Source organism: Schistocerca gregaria, chromosome 9 (assembly GCF_023897955.1).
Source record: "Schistocerca gregaria isolate iqSchGreg1 chromosome 9, iqSchGreg1.2, whole genome shotgun sequence".
NCBI classification, from domain to species: Eukaryota; Metazoa; Arthropoda; class Insecta; order Orthoptera; family Acrididae; genus Schistocerca; species Schistocerca gregaria.
Genome location: NC_064928.1, coordinates 68034039 through 68059998, shown reverse-complemented (window position 1 = coordinate 68059998; position 25960 = coordinate 68034039). Strand labels below are relative to the sequence as shown.

The 25960-nt window shown below is 43.0% G+C and overlaps 1 protein-coding gene across 1 annotated transcript in view; it reads left to right on the top strand.

The window, feature by feature from the left end:
• LOC126291635 (dehydrogenase/reductase SDR family member 11-like) overlaps positions 1 to 25960 on the top strand; it is a 109112-nt gene that overhangs the window by 14683 nt on the left and 68469 nt on the right. The window contains exon 3 of the mRNA XM_049985199.1: positions 6174 to 6303. Within this exon, the coding sequence (XP_049841156.1) occupies positions 6174 to 6303 (130 nt within the window). The remainder of the gene's footprint in view (positions 1 to 6173; positions 6304 to 25960) is intronic.

The following is a 25960-nucleotide window of genomic DNA, read 5'->3' as shown; positions in this document are numbered from 1 at the left end:
CTATCCCTTCCGCCTTATTTGACCGTAAGTCCTCCAAAGCTCTTTTAAATTCCGATTCTAATATTGGATCCCCCATCTCTTCTAAATCGACTCCTGTTTCTTCTTCTATTACATCAGACAAATCTTCACCCTCATTGAGGCTTACAATGTATTCTTTCCACCTATCTGCTCTCTCCTCTGCATTTAACAGTGGAATTCCCGTTGCACTCTTAATGTTACCACCGTTGCTTTTAATGTCACCAAAGGTTGTTTTGACTTTCCCGTATGCTGAGTCTGTCCTTCCGACAATCATATCTTTTTCGATGTCTTCACATTTTTCCTGCAGCCATTTCGTCTTAGCTTCCCTGCACTTCCTATTCATTTCATTCCTCAGCGACTTGTATTTCTGTATTCCTGATTTTCCCGGAACATGTTTGTACTTCCTCCTTTCATCAATCAACTGAAGTATTTCTTCTGTTACCCATGGTTTCTTCGCAGCTACCTTCTTTGTACCTATGTTTTCCTTCCCAACTTCTGTGATGGCCCTTCTTAGAGACGTCCATTCCTTTTCAACTGTGTTGCCTACTGCGCTATTCCTTATTGCTGTATCTATAGCGTTACAGAACTTCAAACGCATCTGGTCCTTCCTTAGAACTTCCGTATCCCACTTCTTTGCGTATTGATTGTTCCTGAGTAATGTCTTGAACTTCAGCCTACTCTTCTTCACTACTATATTGTGATCTGAGTCTATATCTGCTCCTGGATACGCCTTACAATCCAATATCTGTTTTCGGAATCTCTGTCTGACCATGATGTAATCTAATTGAAATCTTCCCGTATCTCCCTGCCTTTTCCAAGTATAACTCCTCTTCTTGTGATTCTTGAACAGGGTATTCGCTATTACTAGCTCAAACTTGTTACAGAACTCAATTAGTCTTTCTCCTCTTTCATTCCTTGTCCGAAGCCCATATTCTCCTGTCACCTTTTCTTCTACTCCTTCCCCTACAACTGCATTCCAGTCGCCCATGACTATTAGATTTTCGTCCCCCTTAACATACTGCATTACCCTTTGAATATCCTCATACACTTTCTCTATCTGTTCATCTTCAGCTTGCGACGTCGGCATGTATACCTGAACTATCGTTGTCGGTGTTTGTCTGCTGTCGATTCAGTCACTGAACTGTTCACAGTAACACACCCTCTGCCCTACCTTCCTATTCATAACGAATCCTAGACCTGTTATACCATTTTCTGCTGCTGTTGATATTACCCGATACTCATCTGACAAGAAATCCTTGTCTTCCTTCCACTTCACTTCACTGACCCCTACTATATCTAGATTGAGCCTTTGCATCAGTTTTTCTAGTTTCCCTACCACGTTCAAGCTTCTGACATTCCACGCCCCGACTCGTAGAACGTTATCCTTTCGTTGGTTATTCAATCTTTTTCTCATGGTAACCTCCCCCTTGGCAGTCCCCTCCCGGAGATCCGAATGGGGGACTATTCCGGAATCTTTTGCCAATGGAGAGATCATCATGACACTTCTTCAACTACAGGCCACATGTCCTGTGGATACACGTTACGTGTCTTTAATGCAGTGGTTTCCATTGCCTTCTGCATTCTTATGTCGTTGATCATTGCTGATTCTTCCGCCTTTAGGGGCAATTTCCCACCCCTAGGACAAGAGAGCGCCCTGAACCTCTATCCGCTCCTCCGCCCTCTTTGACAAGGCCGTTGGCAGAATGAGGCTGACTTCTTATGCCGGAAGTCTTCGGCCGCCAATGCTGGCTATTTATCAAAATTTAGGCAGTGGCGGGGATCGAACCCGGGACCGAAGACGTTTTGACTATGAACCAAAGACGCTACACCTTTTTTTTTTTTTAATCTCATTTTGTTCGGTTTTGTTCGTTGCATCTGCTCGGGGCGGCCGTCGTAAGACATCCATTGAAGTTCGTTGATCGATGAGCTCAGTTTTTTTATTACAGAGGGCACGTAACCCTCTGACCGAACACGCTGAGCTACCGTGCCGGCAACCTAGACCACGAGTTACACTAGTTCAAAAAATATAATATTTGGGTTATGTCACTCAGTAACTCACAATGCACGAAAATTTGATGTGAAGAAGTGGTATAACGATAACTCTCACCGAAGTCACTAGAGGGCTCTAAATGTATTATTCCTCTCACGCCAGAGTCAAGTGCGTTCACGGGAATAGTGGTGTAAGTATAGCGGTGTTGTTCTTCTGTGTTATTCTGCGTGTTTGTTTACACTCTAAAATCAAAAGGGCAGTGTATCATTGCTCGTAAGTGTCAGCGTTGTTTCCTTTTTTTAGATTTGTAATATTCCGATGTTATTAAAGCAGAAATTGTCTTTATAGGGGACGTTCGCACTCCATGTTGAAGTCTAGTTGAAAGTCTAGACGAATCATGCAGAGACGTCTCGCATTAAATACATAAAACCATTAAACTCAGCCAGCCGTGGTGGCCTAGCGCTGCTAGGCGCTTCAGTCCGGAAACGCGCGACCGCTACGGTCGCAGGTTGGAATCCTGCCACGGGCATGGATGTGTGTGATGTCATTAGGTTAGTTAGGTTTAAGTAGTTGTAAGTTCTGAGGGACTGATGACCTCACATGTTAAGTCCCATAGTGCTCAGAGCCATTTTTGAACCATAAAACTCATCCCTCTCAACAGTGCTGTGCAACCTGTCACGGAAGCAAAACGGAAAGACTTGATGACAGTTCTCCCGTACATTCCTCCAGTGCAACCACCTTTCTTCAACCTACTGGCAACTACAACTTCGGCTCAGGTACCTGGACCTGGACATGTTGACCCTTTGGGAGAGGAAAACAACGTGTACGGTGAAATCGAGTACACAGACATGCTCCATTATAAAACATCTTGAAATATCAGCATGACAAGAACTACGTTTTAAGAAATTTCGACTTTTAGAAACAACAGTTTATTTATAATTCGAAGAGGAACCCACTGCTGAACTGTTAGATAGACGCAGTGGATAGCATTCTAGTAATTAACAACAGTAATACAATAACTTTAACTCACTTTGTGGGTAAACGTGCACAATGGGTGCGATAAGTGCAGACTTGTATTACTGTATCATATTATCTTTGTTTTATGAATAAATTGCAACTATGGAGATTAAAAGATGATGTATTCCCTCTCAGGTAACCAACATCACCAAAACGTGTATGAGAAGAGTGGTACTACTCTCGGTTTATACCACTTTACCTTTCACCACGAGTAAATTTCTGAGAGGAAAAGTGGTACTCCAACTTTTAGGAACTAGAACAATGAATTTAAGATACAAATATCTAAAATGGTTGTAGTAAACGTAATTATAGTATTTCATTTTACATTTCATCTTATCAAACACTAATTATTGTGAAGCATGTATTTACATTAAACGAAACGCAAAGCCTTTCATTTCTCAGAAGTGGGAAAACTTCAGTTATATCAGTTTGGCTCTCAGCTTCTCATACTCTGAAGCGCCAAAGAAACAGTTATAGGCATGCGAATTCAAATGCACAGATATGTAAACAGGCAGAATACAAGACAACAAGTGTCTGTCGCATTTGTTAGACCGGTTACTGCTGCTACAATGGCAGCTTGTCAAGATTTAAGTTAGTTTGAAAGTAGTGTTATGGTCGGAGCACGAGCGATGGGACACGGAATCTGCGAGGTAGCGATAAAGCCCGGATTTTCTCATACGACCATTTCACGAGTGTACCGTGAATATCAGCAACAGTAAAACATCAGGTCTCCGGCATCGCTGTGGCCGCAAAAAGATCCTGCAAGAGCGGGACCAACGACGACTGAAGAGAATCGTTCAACGTGACAGAAGTGCAACCATTCCGCAAACTGATGCAGATATCACTGCTGGTCTATCAACAAGTGTCAACATGCGAACAATTCATCGAGACATCATGGATACGGGCTCTCGGAGACGCTGTCCCACTCGTGTACCCTTGACGACTGCACGACACAAAGCTTTACGCCTCGCCTACGCCCGTCAACGTGTTACAAACCGGACACAAGAGGAAGGACAAGGCCCCTATGCTTTTTTCTTTTATCACTCGTTTATTACTTCAGAGAAATACACATTTTAAGGCAAAATTTAACTACATAAAATATTGCTCCCAATAAAGGTTAACATAAGCGGTGACAAAGTTCTCTTAAGGGTTTCTGCTGGCAACAAATTTTAAAAAGGCAATGTAAGGTTTATATCAGTTTAGCTCAAACACGTAGCTGGTGATTGAATCACGACACTGACACTTTAACAATTTCGGCAACAAATAAATAGCGTGAATTTGCACTCACAGTAACCAACTAGTTAACAGCCTTGCCATTGGATAAGTAGTACGCCATTTGGAACGAATTAGCAACAACCAGCAACTAGGGGAGTTAAATCCAACAGTCTTTAAATGTTAAACAAACAAACTTACAGTAATTAAATGAATAACAAGTCCACTCAGACTCTGCAGTAGAAACCAAGCCAAAATGAAGATTGCATTAACTGACTAGCACTGAAGTCACACTAAAGCTCATCTCTGTGTTCCCAGACACACATGGGGCAAACTCACACAAGAAAAGATTTTGTAGGGAGCACATCAGTGAAACCGGCAGTGGAGCTAACTCGTGCCACTGAAAATTAAGGTGCTAGACCGGGGCACAAGGTGGTAGACAATGAGGTTGCCTTAGCGCTATACTGCGCTCCAAAATATTAATTCAAATGACCAATTCAAAATTAAGTACATATAAATCGGGAGTGACTCCAGGTCGCCCAAAGGGATGACAACACTTAATTGAAAAGACGAATGCCGGAGGCGGCAGTGACATCAAACGCCTTCACCGAGTTTTAACCAGGAGTCACTTCCCGCTATACAAGTAAACATTTAACAAAGCACAAGGAAGGAACCTCAAAGAGAAATTTGAAATAAAACCACCAAAAGATTATAAAGGACAGGGAACCTCAACTATTTAAATTTAAAAGAATTAGCTCTCCCGAAAGACGGTGTAAACGCTATGGCCACACTTAAGAGGCCACCAAAATTGGTTACAAAAAGTCTTATACATTTGCTCCTTTTCCTTAAAAGAAACACAAGGCTGCTTAACTTCTGCTGGACGTCCGGTATGGCTCGTGTAGGATACACCAGGCAGCAACCCGAGCTAGGCGGCCGCAAGGCACGGCGAGCAAAATCAGGAGAGCAGACAGGCAGGCAGGCAGCCAACACACATCCTCCGTGCTGAACCGGCAGACCGCGTACAACCAATTCCACATATACATGGTTGCCTCCCACCTCGTACCTCGCGGCGTCTCAGCAGGTAGCCCGAGCAAACGTCAATTGCCCCTCGCCCCGCCAATGCGGAAAACAACAAGGCAAGCAAAGATAAGAAACGTCGAAGGATCGATAATGGACATCCAAGAGACTGGCGCGCCAGTAACGAGCGCCACGGCTCAACTGACGGGGGACTATGGATGACTGTAAACACGTTGCCTGGTCGGACAAGTCTCGTTTCAAATTGTATCGAGCGGATAGACGTGTACAGGTAAGGAGACAACCTCATGAATCCATGGACCCTGCATGTCATCAGGGGACTGTTCAAGCTGGTGGAGGCTCTGCAACGGTGTTTGGCATGTGCAGTTGTAGTAATATCGCCCCTTATACGTCCAGATAAGACTCAGACATGTGACACATAAGTAAACATCCTGTGGGATCACCTGCATACATTGAAGTTCATTGTGTATTCCAGCAGGACAGTGCGACGCCCGATACGTCCAGAATTGCTACAGAGTGGCTCCAGGAACACTATTCTGAGTTTAAACGCTTCCGTTGGCCACCAAACTCCGCAGACATGAACATAATTGTGCATATCTGGGATGCCTTGGAACGTGCTGTTCAGAAGAGATCTCTACCCCCTCGTACTCTTATGCAGGTATGGAGAGCCCTTCAGGATTCGTGCTATCAATCCCCTACAGCACTACTTCAGACATCAGTCGTGTCCTTGCCACGTCGTTTTGCGGCATTTGCGGCGGGAGCCCTACACGATATTAAGCAGGTGTACCAATTTCATTGACTATTCAGTGTATGTACTCTATGGTTGGAAAGTGTTCTCTCCAAAATGAGGTGGAGTGACAAAGGTAACTGGAGACTGCATGACCCGTCGTCTGCGTTCCAGACGGTTCCCCGGCTGAGTGGCGGCGCCTGCTCGACGTCAACGTGGTGGCGCTGTGCCTCTGCACCCGGGAGGCCGTGGCCTCCATGCGCCGCCGGCACCTCGCCGACGGACAAGTGGTGCTCGTCAGCAGGTACTGCGGCTCAGCGCCTCACCACTCTATACCGTCCTAGTACCATCTGTAGCTGTACCCACATCCCACTATTAAACAGTGTATGGCGGAGAGTGTGTGTTCCCCTGCTACCTGTATTCACATCCATTCTCACGTCTAGATGTTCGTGCACATCCACACTCACTCCCATATGCATCTCGTCATCGACATCCCCCATCACTTTGACACGCTCGTAACAATCTGTGTCAATATCGTCACCCACTTCCACTTCACTCCCACGAATACACTACTGGCCATTAAAATTGCTACACCAGGAAGAAGTGCAGATGATAAACGGGTATTCATTGGACAAGTATATCATACTCGAACTGACATGTGATTACATTTTCACGCAATTTGGGTGCATAGATCCTGAGAAATCAGTACCCAGAACAACCACCTCTTGCCGCAATAACAGCATTGATATGGCTGGGCATTGAGTCAGATAGAGCTTCGATGACTTGTACAGGTACAGCTGCCCATGCAGCTTTAACACGATACCACAGTTCATCAAGAGTAGTGACTGGCGTATTGTGACGAGCCAGCTGCTCGGCCACCATTGACCAGACGTTTTCAGTTGGTGACAGATCTGGAGAATGTGCTGGCCACGGCAGCAGTCGAACGTTTTCTGTATCCAGAAAGGCCTGTACAGGACCTGCAACATGTGGTTGTGCATTATCATGCTGAAATGTAGGGTTTCGCAGGGATCGAATGAAAGGTAGAGCCACGAGTCGTAACACATCTGAAATGTAACGTCCACTGTTCAGAGTGCCGTCAATGCGAACGAGAGGTGACTGAGACGTGTAACCATTGGCACCCCATACCATCACACCGGGTTATACGCCATGGCGACGACGAATACAAGCTTCCAATGTGCGTTTACCGCGATGTCACCAAACACAGGTGCGACCATCATGATGCTGTAAACAGAACCTGGATTCACCCGAAAAAATGACATTTTGCGCACCCAGGTTAGTCGTTGAGTACACCATCGCAAGCGCTCAGGTCTGTGATGCAGCGTCAAGGGTAACCGCAGCCATGGTTTCCGAGCTGATAGTCCATGCTGCTGCAAACGTCGAACTGTTCGTGCAGATGGTTGTTGTCTTGCAAACGTCCCCATTTATTGACTCAGGGATCGAGATTAGGCTCCACGATCCGCTACAGCCATTCGGATAAGATGCATGTCACCTCGACTGCTAGTGATACGAGGCCGTTGGGATCCAGCACGGCGTTCCGTATTACCCTCCTGAACCCACCGATCCCATATTGTGCTAACAGTCATTGGATCTCGACCAACACGAGCAGCAATGTTGCGATAAGATAAACCGCAATCGCGATAGGCTACAATCCGACCTTTATCAAAGCCGGAAACGTGATGGTACGCATTTCTGATCTTTGCACGAGGCATCACAACAACGTTTCACCAGGCAACGCCGGTCAGCTGCTGTTTGTGTATGAGAAATCGGTTGGAAACTTTCCTCATGTCAGCACGTTGTAGGTGTCGCCACTGGCGCCAACTTTGTGTGAATGCTCTGAAAAGCTAATGATTTGCACGTCACAGCATCTTCTTCCTGTCGGCTAAATTTCGTGTCTGTAACACGTCGTCTTCGTGGTGTAGCAATTTTTATGGCCAGTAGTGTACATTGTAAGACAAAAAAACACGGACCACGAAGCAGTTATTCAAATAGGACTTAAATCGGTAGATGTGATGTACATGTACAGACAAGCAAATCATTACAATTTCAGAAAAAAATTAATGATTTATTCAAGAAATGAAAATGAAATGATGGTATGACATTGTTGGCCAGGATGCCCCATCTCGGGAAGTTCGGCTGCCGAGTGCTAGTCTTATTTCGGCCAACGCCACGTTGGGCGACTTGCATGTTGGTGATGAGGATGAAATGATGGCGAAGACAATACAAAATCCTGGGCACGAGCGGAGAAAATTTCCAACCCGGCCAGGAATCGAACCCGGGCCCACTGTTTGGGAAGAAAGCACATTACCAGTGAGCTAATCAGGCGGACATTCATTCAAGAGAAAGAGCTTTCACGAACTGACCAAGTCAGTAATGCCTCGACCTGTGAAACGTATGCAAGCAGTTGTGCCTTGGCCAGCCGGTGTGGCTGGATGGTTCTACGCATTTCAGTCTGGAACCACGCAGTCGCAGGTTCGAATGCTGCCTCGGCCACAGATGTGTGTGATGTCCTTAGGTTAGTTAGTGCTGTGTACGTAGTTCTGCGTAGTCAGCGCGTACACAAATTTCCCACTAGAGCGCACCCCGCAAAGCACAACAGCGCAGGCGCAGCGCTCGTCCGTCTCCGCTCTACGAGATGGCGCTTTCATAGAGACGGACCAAATTCTGCTTCCGCCGATCCGCGTATTAATATGTAACGCAGCCAATGAGATTGCTGCTAACGTAGAACTTTTTCTACTCGCGGATCACACTCGCGCAGTGATACCTGAACGCGAGAGGTATTATAACGAGTGTACAGACCTCCGATTAGTCAGTCTGCATTTGTCTGTACCAGTCTATAGTCAAGTTTCAGTCTGCAGCTAATAAGATTACCATATTCCTGTACATAGCCATGAAGATAAATGTGTAGACACTTGTCAGATATCAGAGATATATGAGAATAAGATTAACGTACCAATACCAAATTAACTTCAGATTGTCAATTGTAAATAGCACCCAGAACCAAGTTAAGTAATTTTTATGCTTGTTATTATTTTAATAATTGTGCTTGGAAATTAATCAAGTTCTGTTTAAAGTTGGCCACCGTTAATCTGCTACTCTAAGAGTGCAAGTGGCATTTCTATCATGTGATCTAACGGCAGAAGATAAACACGCCATGATAAGACCACGAGACATATTGCCTGCGCTCGCCTACTTCATTAGAGTGACAAAGCTAATAATCTGATGGTGTATGTACTGAAGGTCTTACAGTACGCACACCACAGTTAGGTTTAAGTAGTTCTAAGTTCTAGGGGATAAGTCCCATTGTGCTCAGAGCCATTTGAACCATTTAGTTAGATCGTCGATATCTCGAGCTAGTTGAAGGACCTTGCCCATAATCCCCCAAAACGTTGTGAGTTGGAGAGAGATATGACGACCTTGCTGGCCAAGGTACGGTTTGGCAAGCACGAAGATAAACACTAAAAGTACTCTTGCTTTTGTCGACGTGCTGCTGTGTTGTGGGAGTGCTGAGGATGGCAGCCAGAGTGGTCCTTCTGTGGTAAGAAACGGTACCCCAGACAATGATTCCTCGTGGTCGGACAGTCAGGCTGGTCTACCTTTGCTGTCCGAGACGTCCCAGACACGCCTTCACTGGCCATCGGGGCTGAGTTCCAAGGTAGACTCGTCACTGAAGACAGTTCTGTATCGTCAATGACAATCCGGGCAGAAGACGTGTCTGCAAACGTTCCGCACAGCAGAGGGATACCAACCCAACTCTCGTCCGCCATACGGCCCCACAACCGTAAGTGACGGTCTGCACCCCTTAGGTTGTCATCCACTGCACGCTTACAGCACAGCGATACCTCCGCCATATCCAGCGCCCCCTTGTGTTGCCTTTCTTGGCAAATCATCGAGAGTTTCCACTCCAGCAAGATAATGCCCACTTGCACAGGGCGAGAATTTCTACTACTCGGCCACCAACGTCGCAAGATCGCTCCCCAACTGACAACGTTTGAAGAATTATGCGCAGGGCCTGCCAAACGTGTCAGGTTTTTGAGGATGTAATGGACCGATTGGACAGAATTGGCACGATATCTCTCAGGAAGACATCAAACGACTCTGTGAGTCAGAGCCAAGCCGAAAACCCGCTTGTACAAGAGCCAGAGGGGGCCAGAGTGTTATTGACTTAGTCAATCTCTGAAGCTAAAATGCTGCGTATGACGGAAATCTGTCAGATTTCGTGCAAGGACTGAGTCTAAACCGCACTGTATTATTTCGAGCGAAAGAAAGACAAAGTCGCTTATGCGGTCGGTCAAAGCTGTAATACATTCGGATACAACAATTGCATTAACAAGTGTCTGTGGACATCTCTTTAGGCATCCTTATACATATGTACATTCAAGAACTTCAAAGCAAACTAGTGGCAAAAAATTTTTAAAAATGGGCTGTTTAGCAGCAAAATCTGAAAAAATGGGAGAGAAGAATTTTTAGTCAGGCGCTACAGTCTGGAACCGAGTGGCCGCTACCGTCGCAGGTTCGAATCCTGCCTCGGGCATGGAAGTGTGTGATGTCCATAGGTTAGTTAGGTTTAAGCAGTTCTAAGTTCTAGGCGACTGATGATCTCAGAAGTTAAGTCCCATAGTGCTCAGAGCCAAGCCAATTTTTAGTATTACATGCAAAACGTCCTCTTAGCGGTTGCAACAAATAATTCACTGCTCTTGGTCTGGAAATAACACCACCTCTGTCTTTAGGAGTCCCTTGATACAGAAATTTTTCGACACTGTACAGCATTTCCTAGAAAACTGTAGGACAATGTGATTTCTGATAGCTCTTTGTCATTTCAGGTTTGTCAGCGGAACAATACTGTTAAAGGTATACGAACGTAGGCTTCCGCAGCCGGTGTCATAGTGATTAAAATTCTTCTGGGTATTATGCCGCGACATTGCTAAGAACTAACAACAATAATAAACTAAAACCGACGTTTCGGCCGAATTGCAACGGCCTTCCTCAGGGCACGACTGGTTTTGCATTGGGATAGGTGCTTGTATTGATTACAGACTATAGATGTCTGACGTCACTGTTGTAGAACTTTTAATTGGGCATCTGATATGATCACGTAAGGGAAGATGGAAGGGAAGAGGCTTTTCGTGGATGTCCTTGTCAACGATTGGTAGCTGGCCCTCATTCAGCGTCCGGCTTCTGGTCGGCAGGCTTTCCTCCTGGTGTGCGCGAGAGTGAACTGACAGTTGCTCTACAGGGAGCCGAACACGAGAACAAGGCAAAGAAGAGAAGCTTCCACTGGTACACTTACCATATGTAAAAGGCGTCAGTGAACGGCTAGCCTATGTCCTCCGCCGACGAGGTATCAAACAGATTTTTCGAATCAGTCACAGAATCCACGAAATGATAGCTTCCTCCAAGGATGTAGTCAACAATCTTAACACTGCAGGTGTTTACGAACTACGGTGTGACTGCGGAGCTGCCTACGTAGGAGAAACAGAGAGACCTGTCAGCTTACGAGTAGCACAACACAGACGCTATGTACGATTACAACACAATAAATCGGCGATAGCGGAACACCACCGTGACTGTGGAACACCTATCAGGTTCCAGGAAGCCCGAGTACTGGCGAAGGAATCGTGGATGCGAGAACGCAAAATACGGGAGGCGATCGAAATTCTTAAGCAGCCTGACAACATCAACACAGAAGATGGCTACAAACTCCCGGCGTCCTGGCTGCCGGCCGCCCCAGTCCAACGGGCCGCGAGCGGTCGCGGGGCAGAAGCTACACGGGACACGGGACGCGGGCGTATCTGTACAAACAGCTGTAGAGCAACTGTCAGTCCACTTCCGCGCACACCAGGAGGAAAACCTGCCGACCGGAAGCCGAACGCTGATTGGCGGACAGCTACCAATCGTTGACGACAAGGACATCCACGAATGGCCTCTTTCCTACCATTTCCCCTTTCGTTATGACTAGACTAGCGACCCTTCTTTCTATCTCGACTTCCGTATCTTGCATGAAGGTAGGAACGTTAATTTATGTATACATTTACTGGTATTGAGGGGTTTTGTTTTATCCCGGCTGGCTCTTAAATTAACCTCAGTGACTCACTACACGTATTGTCTTCCCAGTTCTGAAGGAAAAAAAACCATAAGTAAATTAATACTGGTGTTTTCAATAGATTCTCATTCACTTGTTTCAGTTACTAGTCTGCAGTTTATTCTTGGTGAAAATCATGTAACCTAATTGTTTATTAACCTAAATCGAAGTAAAGTTCAAGACGAATAGTCAGTTTCAAACGAACACGTCATTTTATTTAACAATAATTATTAATAAATCAATTCATTCACACGATCGCATTCAAAGGGCTTCTTTGAAAAAGTATCTAATCTGGAATCCCGTCAATATCAGAGACACTAAACAATGTGCTGTCACTTTCGATAACAAGATTGTTCCCGTTTAATCTCCACAAAGCGTCACCAACTGTGATTACTAGTCGCGTGAATTAAATATTTTTCCACTGTCACAGTACAAAGTCCGAGTCTGTCCAGAAATCGTTAATTCCGTAAAGTATTTAAGTCTTCACACAAAGTGACGTTTAAGTCAGAGAGATTATTGATCACCTCCCCGTTCCTCTAATATGACAAAAGTTCTAATTATGATCTGAAATTAATGCTTCCCAAAAAGCAATCTCGTCGCGATTTATTGTTGCGCTCTGGTTTGATAAAGCTTCTATTGTTGCTTCCTAAAGCTGTACGTCCTAATTGACTTCGAACAGACTAGAGGATAGAGACTGGAGTATCATAATTGCATTGTATGTCTCTTTATACTTTAGTAAACGCTATCGTTGGTGTTCAAGACCTACGTTCTGTGACTATAATATTGATTTCTCATATATAAGAATAACTAATAATTTAAACATTTCTACCGTTTTCCCCCTCCCATGCTTCCAAAATTTGTGATTAAAATTCTTTTCTTTTTCTATTATTTTTCTACTATAAATTTCCCTCTATTTGTCTCTTATTTCCATTTCGTAAATTACTACTTGTGGAGGGGCTTGGGACATTTTCTGAATTTATATTTCGAGGGCATGGGAGCTATTTTGGTTTATTAACACCGAGAGGCGTTGCAGGTGCTACACTAGCCAGTCATATCAGACGGCCAACTAAAAGTTTTACAATAGTGATGTCAGACATCTATAGTCCGTAATCAATAGGAGCACCTATCCCCATGCACCACTGCTACCACTGCTTATTTCACATTCACATTTCCACACATCAGACTGTTACTACATCCGAAATTTCAGGAGTAAACTGTTCACTATCACGGTAGCCGAAACCAGCCCACGTTCTTAAGTGATCAACTCTTGTTTATTTTCAGTTGCTCCAGAGACTTCCATTTTATAGAAAACGAGTAAATTACTATTTTCCGAAGGCACATGTAGTATCTGACCTTAATTCAGCATAGGAATTTACCTTCTGACTTCACAGTTTCTAAAACCATGCTGCGTGTGGTAAAGTATTTTGTCATAACAGACTGGGCAGCTAAACACTTTTGAAAATTTCAGAACTGTTCATGTAGATTTATTTACATAGCAACAACGACATGCAGAAGCATGAGACGACATCCTTGAATTTTTCCTTTTTATTTATAATGCACAACAATAAAAACGTTACAAAAGTTCCATTACTTTCTTTATCATCTTTTGTTCATTCAAATCCTTTACAAAACTCTGATGTAGACCAATAATAATGTTTCATTGTGCAGCGCAACTTTATGCAAAAAATTACATATCACTGAATTATAGCATAGGAATTTACTTGAACAGAAAATCATACATTTCCATATTGTACACAAAATTAATGCTGCACAATCCCCCATCAAATCCTTTTCCCCTTTGTGGAATTAATGTAGCCTGAGTTTTAAACTTGGTATTTACATGTACAGTATTTGCTTGTGAGAAAGAAAAAGTTTCCATTCAAATTATCAATACACCAACTAGATTTTTTTCCTTCCTCTCCTGGCCACACTGTGTTGTTTTACTGGTACTACTATAGTTTCACAGTGAGACATTACATCCTGTTCAAATGTGTCTGCAATTTTTCTAAATTGCTAGACAGCAATGCAGACGCACGTTCATTATGTTCAGCATAGGGCTAGGAACATTGCTCACTCTTTCGGACGGCATCAGACATGGTTTAACCACATGCATCTTTGTGTTTACAGATGTTAAAATTTAAAATATTGCCTAAAGAACTGGATTTATATGAATGCACACACGTGCTGCAGACGTTACACTGAACTGAACATTTTTATTCACATATTAGTTCTGAGTTTTTGACAACAACGTTCACTTGGGAATCAGTGGAATAAGGCACTTCCCACAAGCTTTCACCTCTGTGCAAAATCATCATTTCTTATATTCTGTCATCATGGTTTGTTTCCAGTTTTGGTGCCCTAGAGCGTTGATTATGTTTTGAGTGTTTCACTAAGCCTTCACAAACTGTTCCTGGCAGTAAACATAACAAAGTGTTTAAGACTCGTCCTGGCTTCTCGGTTTTTCCTGTCGAAGTAACTGTATTTAATTCGTTTATGTAGAGACTCCAAGCAATCACTAATCGGTGCCTAAAGCAATACGCCAACTTCTCCAATCATTGCCAGTACGTCTTGTGGAAGTACCTGCCAAATTCTAGTATTTGGATCGTACAATACGATTTCCATCATTTTCTGCAGGATACTACTAAAACCATACATATCCCGCTCACTCTGAAGTTGCTTCGTTGAACTAAACACTGCCGATTCCTTCTCACTACACCCATCAGTTCTCCTTAGATTCTGAAAGCAGTTCCCTTGTAAGTTATATGCTGAGAAGACAGCAACTGGTTTGACACAGGTCCCATTATTGCTGATAATGGTTTACAAACAACTGGAGCATAGTCAGACATAAACACAATTGTGTTTACAGAACCCACTCTTTCTTTAACGTATTTGAAATGAAAACACAGTAAGCAAATTGTAAGGTACACGTGCTGTCCTATGAGGCGATCGCCATGGTTGAAAATGAACACAATTGGAACACTGAGATCACGGCGTTTGAAGTGTGTTCATTTTCAGTAAGCAGATGTCTCCCCTATTTGAAAAGTAAAATGCACTTGCCTTTCCAGCAACATATCTGTCAAGAACCATAATAAAAAAGCTGGAAATCATATGCAGTCAAACCTTGAGTGTCATTCACACATATTCTATCTTCTTCTCACTTGAGAAGTTTGTCAGCCTGAACATCCGTCATTGTAATATGAATAAAGTTTTCATGTTGATAATTAGAGTCCAGCTGCTTTTTCTGTTTAAAATAACTTACTGCGTTATCACTTTTTCTCTTCATTTCTCCAACCCACAATTTCACACTCACTGCATCTTTTTCGTGTTTCTTCATTTCATAGGCAATATCAAAATCCCTTTTTATGTTATGCAAATCTGCTTTCTCAACAAAATGGATTCTCTCCACACCTGCAGCTATTGGTGCATTTCCTCCATCTTGCAGAACTCGTCCAAAATGAACACCCTGCAGAAAAAATATAAGTATCTGTACAGACAAATGAATTTGAAAATTTCATGCACGGCGCAATAGAGTCGTATTACTGTTTTTACCTGCCAACTCTGCTCTCTCATTCCTATGAAACATTGGACGTGTTTTTCTGGCCGCTTGTGGCCCGAACCATTCATAATATAACAAACATGGTTCACTTGTTTGTAAGCAAATTCCCACTCTTCAAAACCTGAAGAAAATGTTAAGGCAGTATTCGTAAGTCATGTACATAGGATCAACAAAGTTCACTAAAACGTGACTAACACAATAACTATAAAATACAAACGTGAAGTTCTATCAAATTCTCTCGCATGGCTTTCTTGAAGATATTCTCTGAGTACATCATAGTGAGAAATGATAGAGAACAATATGGGCAGCTAATGCGACATTTTGGACCCTTTTTTACCAATGTCATTCCATGTAGCGTTATTTGACGCCGTTTTAATGAATTGCCTCTCATAAATGTAATTCCGCACTGTAGACACAGTTTACTGTCTTTTCTTTTCTTAAAGACACAGTACCTCATTTTCATCAGGTTTCCTCATATGGGCGTAGAGGTTCTGGAGAATACTCAGTATTGTATAACTCTCAGTATAATGAAACTAAACTACACTTCTCAAACAATCAATGAAACTAAACTACACTTCTCAAACAATCACTATATACACACAAAAACAAATAACTTGTAGAAGACCATTCATAAATAATGTCGGTGAGGTCCGTCGGAGCTGGTCCTTGTTCTGTGAGGAACTAACTGTACTGCTGCTGTGCTGGCCTTATAGAGCCGACGGACGTCGGCGGAGTACTTCTCTGTCTGTGAGGCGACATCTGCAGAAAAAGGTTCGCATTAGTATCTAGCGAGTTCTGTTTATTTTGAAGAATTGTTTTCCTCCTGGTTGCGACTGCAAGTGCTTGTGTATGTGATATGGTACCCAGGGGTGTCTTGACTGTAGTCTGCATGGCAGGGGCCGTCTGTGGCAGACGTAACAGGTCCTTTCGCATTTTAAACTAGGAATTCATTCCTCACAATTCCAGTATAGTGCGAATCACTCATGTTCACAGAAATATGCCAAATTGCGGGCTTTCAAACAGAAATTAATGGTTGTCCTCAACTATGTACCCTCACACTCAGTTGAAACATTAAAATTATTAGCTGGTTTCGTTGTCTATGGTCTGGGGTACGTAGCTGCCGCATTACATGCCAAATACTGCTGAGTCTGTTGTATACAATATTAATACACACATGAATCGAGTGGTCGAAGGTTCCTATTAGGCGGCAACTGCGAATTTTGAAGGTAACATAGAAATTTATAAATGAAAGATTGAAATTAAATAAAATCTTCAGGTACTATTTTAACTACTTTAAATTATGACTACGATAGCAGAAGTACCGTTAAGAATGCCATTTGTTACTGTAAAACACTTATTGCTGCCGATGGTCCAGCAAATAAATAAAATATAAGTTGAATAACAGGGAAACAATAGATTCCTACTTCAAGTAATTAGCTGTGAGCAACAACACAGCTCGCGAGACGTTCACTTCTAAACGCATACTACGTCTTCACAGCAGGGGCCACGGAGATCTCCCAAGTGCACGAGTCGGCACTACGAAATATTTCTACCTCCCGCGACCACGCGCAGACTGCTCAACCCCCTCCAAGTATTTCCTGCGACCGTCCACATCGCCTTTGTGTCCAGCACTCCTCCGTGTCCTCTTGTGCACCCTGAGGCTCCTCCCCCACTTCCACACAGTCTCTCCATGACTTCGGTAGTCGCCTCCCGTAGTAACGAGCGCTCTGATTGGCTAGCGCGCTCCCACCATGTCTCCAAGCCAATGCACACTTACAAACATATCGAAACACATATGAAATACTGGACTTACATTCAAGTAACTTCAAATTAAATAAATATTCCAACGGCTGAACCATAACATACTTATTAACACGTTCACTGCCACTGTAATTGGCCTTGCGTTGCCACGTAACCAATTATTAATTTAATGGAGTCTCAAACTGTATTGCTAAAATAATGTAAAATGTATTTATTTTATAAATAAATGATAAAATTTACTCTTCTGAATCAAATTTTTTTTGGAGCGCACTAAGGTGTGAGTGGCGTATCAGGCCACATTCTGTAGCGGATGGCCATGGACGCGCTAGTGCATCGCGTTTATTTTTCCTGAAAATTGTGACAGTTTGGAGTACTACATTTTTATTTTATATTCAGAAATAAAACGAAACATCCTACTGACAAACGACATACTTACAAAACAAAAAATATAGTACAAACAGCATTCAAAAACAAACACAAGATCTTGAAGAAACTTCCGGAATACAATGTGTGTCTAAGGTCAGGAAAGATACGATCAAGAACTTTACCCGTTACTCTCAAACAAATAAAATAAATACAAAGTTCAACAATAGTACTTATTCATAAGTGTCGAAAAAAGAAAGAACAACGAAAGTGCTATATGCCTTTAGAGGTGGTGAATAAGACAACAGTCCAAACAATACCCTGCTTTATTTGGGCAATTTAGGCACTTGTAAATCGTGTCTGTTAGTTGTCCTCGGCTGGCGCATGATCTGCACTTTATTCTCGGTGTTTTTGATTTTCCAGTTGATTCTCGCTTTACCACAACATGTTGGGGATTTCTGTCTGGCCGTTCTACCTGCTTTTGTGTCAATAGTGCTCTTATAATACTGAGTCCGAATCCTTAGAAGGGCAATTTTGTGTCAGAATTTTATTTTGTAGAGCATGTGCGTTTGTCAGCATCATTTCCATAACGAGGATAAAAGATTTCTTGTACCAGCGTATAGTTTTTCGTTCCGAGAGGTAATATGATAACATATGATCGTGCCGATTAACTCCCGACATAATTTTATTGTAGTTTACAATGGCCAGGGGCTTATAATTCTTCTCCTTTCTTTTGTTTTCAACCTCAAACATTTCATTTGCAGCTACATTAGAAATGTAGCAAACCTCCCTCTTATCAGGCCACTTACCTATCATAACTCCTTCCACAAATCTGGCAACGGCTTCATCTTTTCGTAATTTTATCTCGTGAATGTCGTTGGGTGCATCCGTCCTATTCGCCCTCAGAGTTCCCGCGCAGTGAGTCTTCTTACCCAGGAGCAACTTAGCCAATGAGAAGCTACTGTAGTAACTGTCCATGTAGACGTGATGACCAGCATTCAACTTTTCACCCAGTAAAAGAAGAGCATTTTTTTGCGCATGGCCTCTTCTTCCTAAATCGTCCAGCATGCCAATGTATACCGCGATTTTTAGAACCATTCCAGTGTGAGTTGTCAAAATATAGGGCTTTGTGCCATTTTCGTGCTTTTTCCTTTTGATTGGCAGAAAAGTAATCTTCCACGCCAAAGGTTCATTGATTTGTCCAGTGACAGTTCTCGTCCAGTGTAATACAAATGGCACATCCTTTCACTGACAAAATTGATAAAATGACGTACTTTATACATCCTGTTGGATGGTTTTGGTTCGCTGTGTTTTAGATTTTCAGAAAAATGCAATGCACGTAGTATTAGAAGAAAACCATTTCGTGAAATAGTATCGGCAATTCCTTCCTCGTGAAATAAATGGTCCTTTTTCCAATAGTTTTGCAACTTTCTCATCTTTGCGTTTCCCTTGTGCAGGAAAACTCCCAAGAACACTAGCAATTCGCAAACCGTCACATCTTTCCAACAAATTATTCGTGATTGTTCTTTGGTTCCCACAGAAAAGAATAATTCAATTGCGTTTCGATTTGTTCCTACAACTTTCAACAGAAATTCGTCCGCCAGGAAACGACGAAAATAATCTAAGGGACTGTTCCGCGACGGTTGAATTAGGAGTTCTTCATTTTTTATAAACGGGTAGTTTATCATTCCAACTGGCTCACTTTCCCATGCAACACTTGTATCAGATACGTCACCACTTGTTACCACTCCTTCTGCCCTTTCCCTGACGCTTGCATTCGCAGCCATTTCTACAGCATCATCTAGGGCAAACTTGGTTCCGTCAGACTCTTCACTGGATTCCCACCCGCCCTCCCCGCTTGCCAATTCCGGTTCCGAATCGTTTACTTCTAATATCCGTAATAATTCTGCATCCGTTAGTTTTTTACGTTTATTGTGTCCCATAAGAATTATGTTCTGAATGGGCCCCCCGTGTCACGATTGTTTTCCAATTTCAGCCCCTCAATAGAGAAAAACTGTAGGGACAAAACGCGAATCGCACCCCGACTAAGCCGTGGTGCCTCGCAACAGTTGAGTCTCTCTCCGCGCAGCCGCGTCCACGGCATGTGCGCCAGTATCGGGCGCGCGCGCTGCTGCGCCGATGGCAGCGCACCTGTTAAATACATAAAAAGATTAAATAAACATATATAAATGGAATAGAAACAAAAGTAGGGCAGTATCCTAATAGCTCTGTGTTTTTTTTTTCTTTTTTTTTTTTTTCATCAGTCTACTAACTGGTTTGATGCGGCCCGCCACGAATTCCTTTCCTGTGCTAACCTCTTCATCTCAGAGTAGCACTTGCAACCTACGTCCTCAATTATTTGCTTGACGTATTCCAATCTCTGTTTCCCTCTACGGTTTTTGCCCTCTACAGTTCCCTCTAGTACCATGGAAGTCATTCCCTCATATCTTAGCAGATGTCCTATCATCCTTTCCCTTCTCCTTATCAGTGTTTTCCACACATTTCTTTCCTCTCCGATTCTGCGTAGAACCTCCTCATTCCTTACCTTATCAGTCCACCTAATTTTCAACATTCGTCTATAGCACCACATCTAAAATGCTTCGATTCTCTTCTGTTCCGGTTTTCCCACAGTCCATGTTTCACTACCATACAATGCTGTACTCCAGACGTACATCCTCAGAAATTTCTTCCTCAAATTAAGGCCGGTATTTGATATTAGTAGACTTCTCTTGTCCAGAAATGCCTTTTTTGCCGTAGCGAGTCTGCTTTTGATGTCCTCCTTGCTCCGTCCGTCATTGGTTATTTTACTGCCTAGGTAGCAGAATTCCTTAACTTCATTGACTTCGTGACCATCAATCCTGATGTTAAGTTTCTCGCTGTTCTCATTTCTACTACTTCTCATTACCTTCGTCTTTCTCCGATTTACTCTCAAACCATACTGTGTACTCATTAGACTGTTCTTTCCGTTCAGCAGATCATTTAATTCTTCTTCACCTTCACTCAGGATAGCAATGTCATCAGCGAATCGTATCATTGATGTCCTTTCACCTTGTATTTTAATTCCACTCCTGAACCTTTCTTTTATTTTCATCATTGCTTTTGTTGCCACTTCCCCTAATGATTTTAGAAATTCTGATGGAATGTTATCTATCCCTTCCGCCTTATTTGACCGTAAGTCCTCCAAAGCTCTTTTAAATTCCGATTCTAATACTGGATCCCCTATCTCTTCTAAATCGACTCCTGTTTCTTCTTCTATCACATCAGACAAATCTTCACCCTCATTGAGGCTTACAATGTATTCTTTCCAGTTATCTGCTCTCTCCTCTGCATTTAACAGTGGAATTCCCGTTGCACTCTTAATGTTACCACCGTTGCTTTTAATGTCACCAAAGGTTGTTTTGACTTTCCCGTATGCTGAGTCTGTCCTTCCGACAATCATATCTTTTTCGATGTCTTCACATTTTTCCTGCAGCCATTTCGTCTTAGCTTCCCTGCACTTTCTATTTATTTTATTCCTCAGCGACTTGTATTTCTGTATTCCTGATTTTCCCGGAACATGTTTGTACTTCCTCCTTTCATCAATCAACTGAAGTATTTCTTCTGTTACCCATGGTTTCTTCGCAGCTACCTTCTTTGTACCTATGTTTTCCTTCCCAACTTCTGTGATGGCCCTTTTTAGAGACGTCCATTCCTTTTCAACTGTGTTGCCTACTGCGCTATTCCTTATTGCTGTATCTATAGCGTTAGAGAACTTCAAACGCATCTGGTCATTCCTTAGAACTTCCGTATCCAACTTCTTTGCGTATTGATTCTTCCTGACTAATGTCTTGAACTTCAGCCTACTCTTCTTCACTACTATATTGTGATCTGAGTCTATATCTGCTCCTGGGTACGCCTTACAATCCAATACCTGTTTTCGTAATCTCTGTCTGACCATGAAGTAATCTAATTGAAATATTCCCGTATCTCCCGGCCTTTTCCAAGTATACCTCCTCCTCTTGTGATTCTTGAACAGGGTATTCGCTATTACTAGCTGAAACTTGTTACAGAATTCAATTAGTCTTTCTCCTCTTTCATTCCTTGTCCCAAGCCCATATTCTCCTGTAACCTTTTCTTCTACTCCTTCCCCTACAACTGCCTTCCAGTCGCCCATGACTATTAGATTTTCGTCCCCCTTTACATACTGCATTACCCTTTCAATATCCTCATACACTTTCTCTGTCTGTTCATCTTCAGCTTGCGACGTCGGCATGTATACCTGAACTATCTTTGTCGGTGTTGGTCTGCTGTCGATTCCGATTAGAACAACCCCGTCACTGAAGTGTTCACAGTAACACACCCTCTATCCTACCTTCCTATTCATACCGAATCCTACACCTATTATAACATTTTCTGCTGCTGTTGATATTACCCGATACTCATCTGACCAGAAATCCTTGTCTTCCTTCCACTTCACTTTACTGACCCCTACTATATCTAGATTGAGCCTTTGCATTTCCCTTTTCAGATTTTCTAGTTTCCCTACTACGTTCAAGCTTTTGACATTCCACGCCCCGACTCGTAGAACGTTATCCTTTCGTTGGTTATTCAATCTTTTTCTCATGGTAACCTCCCCCTTGGCAGTCCCCTCCCGGAGTTACAAACGGGGGACTATTCCGGAATCTTTTGCCAATGGAGAGGTCATAATGACACTTCTTCAACTACAGGCCACATGTCCTGTGGATACACGTTACGTGTCTTTAATGCAGTGGTTTCCATTGCCTTCTGCATCCGCATGTCGTTGATTATTGCTGATTCTTCCGCCTTTAGGGGCAATTTCCCACCCCTAGGACAAGAGAGTGCCCTGAACCTCTATCCGCTCCTCCGCCCTCTTTGACAAGGTCGTTGGCAGAATGAGGCTGACTTCTTATGCCGGAAGTCTTCGGCCGCCAATGCTGGCTATTTATCAAAATTTAGGCAGTGGCGGGGATTGAACCCGGGACCGAATACGTTTTGATTATGAGTCAAAGTCGCTACTCCTAGACCGCGGGCTATTATTAATTTGTACACGAACTGTGAAATGTCCGCCATTGTGGTTCCACAAAGTCCGCTATCTTTGGCATTCCCGGCGTACAGATCTCCTTCATCAGCACAGAGCACAGTCCTCGTCACAGCGTATGCCACGCGGTCCGCCTGCACCACGCTGTGGCGCCGCCTCCCCCTCTTCTCCGGCTGATCTCCGCCACCACGCGGTTGCTGCGGAGCCCCGGTTTGCCGAGCAACCCGTGCGCCCGTAACAACATTAACAACATTAACAAGAAATAGCGACAAAAATGAACAGCAACAACGAAACAACAGTAAATAGCAACAGCGATGTAATAAAAATCAGCAACAACTGGACATAACAAAATTAATTTGAAACAACTAAAGCAGTTAAATGGAGCACACGGCGTGGCAGCAAAGAGCGGAATGGATGGCGTCTTGAAACAAGGTTGACTGCTCACCTGATATCAGTTCACGATCAGTAAATGTGAAGTACGTACTGCCGCGAGACGTACGCGACATTATTTCTCCTTCTCTTTCCGTGCGAATCCTCTGCAATGCGCCAGTCTGTAGCGGACTCCTAGGCGCTTAGGCGTGACAGCACGACAGCCAAATGTTGCGTGCTGCACCATTGGGATGTCGCAGGCGCATACAATGAATTTCTTAATAATGCTGCGTCCCCATTGAGGGCGACAGCTGCAAATCAAACCTTAATGAGGATTGAAGCTGTTATTATACACACATATAAATTTACACATGTCGATATTTACGCGTTCGTGATTTCTATCCGCTTCTTGCAGGTGACGTTCTATTACGGTGTTACCTTCAAAACTGTGCAGATATCTGCTTTTATACGAGTTTTCCACACAGTATATGCTGACGTGGACCATACTTAGTACATCCTAACATGATATGGTTTAGTTCTCATTGTCTGGATGATGACTGCGTGTGGGATTCTATAGGGCAACATGTAGCCTTCATTGCAGTAACGAGTAGATTCTTACTGATGTACCACGGTTCCGCTGGTATGAATTTTTTGTTCAGTTTATTAAAAAGATACATTACAAAGAGTGATACTACATGTGTTGGTTCACTCAATTACTCACTTTTTTGTATACAGACAAAAGATTTTTTAAATATTGCATAGTGTCTCTCACAGTGATTATTGCCTTAGAATGTAGATATAGTTTGTGTCACGAATTGGTGACTGAAATTGATACATTCAGAAATTCTACAGAATTACAGAGATCACAGAAGTACGTTGAACAGAGTAGAACGAGTTCCCTGTCACTAGCTGGCTATTTTCGGTCTGTGAGTATTACAATTTTTGTTAGCGCGTTACCCTGCCTCTTCAGGTTGCTGCATTCCCGTCCGTTTGCCTCCAGTGCCTCGACACATGGCGTCGTTCGTTGTTACGAAGCGACGGTAATAAGCCTTCCACCTCCCTCCCCGTTAACATAGCTGCAAAACTGCGACAGTTTGCTAAACTGACAGGCAGTCTTTGGTGCACCCCTGGAACATATTCTTTTGTAGCCTGCAGCCGTTCTTTCTTCCATTCTTCCGAAGCTACTGGACGTGATGTTTGTTTCACGAAAATTTTGGCACTTTTGATGTAGTAAACCTCTTTTTTAAATTAGGACCTTTCTAGTTAGGCTTTCAAGTGACTGTTATTGCTGTCGAATCAAGGAGCAACTCCTACGTCACTGTTTGTTTATTTAAAGAACGCGTTTCAAAGATTTAAACCTCTATTATTCTATATCTGACCACAATCTATTGGTTATGACCTGTAGGTTAAAACTGAAGAAACTGCAAAAAGGTGGGAATTTAAGGACATGGGATCTGGATAAGCTGAAAGAACCAGAGGTTGTACAGAGTTTCAGGGAGAGCATAAGGGAACAATTGGCAGCAATGGGGGAAAGAAATACAGTAGAAGAAGAATGGGTAGCTCTGAGGGATGAAGTAGTGAAGGCAGCAGAGGATAAAGTAGGTAAAAAGACGAGGGCTGCTAGAAATCCTTGGGTAACAGAAGAAATATTGAATTTAATTGATGAAAGGAGAAAATATAAAAATGCAGTAAATGAAGCAGGCAAAAAGGAATACAAACGTCTCAAAAATGAGATCGACAGGAATTGCAAAATGGCTAAGCAGGGATGGCTAGAGGACAAATGTAAGCTTATCTCACTAGGGGTATGATAGATACTGCCTACAGGAAAATTAAAGAGACCTTTGGAGAGAAGAGAACCACGTGTATGAATATCAAGAGCTCAGATGGCAACCCAGTTCTAAGCAAAGAAGGGAAGGCAGAAAGGTGGAAGGAGTATATAGAAGGTTTATACAAGGGCGACCTACTTGAAGACAATATTATGGAAATGGAAGAGGATGTAGATGAAGACGAAATGGGAGATACGATACTGCGTGAAGAGTTTGACAGAGCACTGAAAGGCCTGAGTCGAAACAAGGCCCCGGGAGTAGACAACATTCCATTAGAATTACTGACGGCCTTGGGAGAGCCAGTCATGACAAAACTCTACCAGCTGGTGAGCAAGATGTATGAGACAGGCGAAATACCCTCAGACTTCAAGAAGAATATAATAATTCCAATCCCAAAGAAAGCAGGCGTTCACAGATGTGAAAATTACCGAACTATCAGTTTAATAAGTCACAGCTGCAAAATACTAACGCGAATTCTTTACAGACGAATGGAAAAACTGATAGATGTGGACCTCGGGGAGGATCAGTTTGGATTCCGTACAAATGTTGGAACACGTGAGGCAATACTGACCTTACGACTTATCTTAGAAGAAAGATTAAGAAAAGGCAAACATACGTTTCTAGCATTTGTAGACTTAGAGAAAGCTTTTGACAATGTTGACTGGAATACTCTCTTTCAAATTCTAAAGGTGGCAGGGGTAAAATACAGGGAGCGAAAGGCTATTTACAATTTGTACAGAAACCAGATGGCAGTCATAAGAGTCGAGGGGCACGAAAGGGAAGCAGTGGTTGGGAAAGGAGTGAGACAGCGTTGTAGCCTCTCCCCGATGTTATTCAATCTGTATATTGAGATGAACATCAACAAAGACAAAACGAGGATAATGGAATGTAGTCAAATTAAATCTGGTGATGCGGAGGGAATTAGATGAGGAAATGAGACACTTAAAG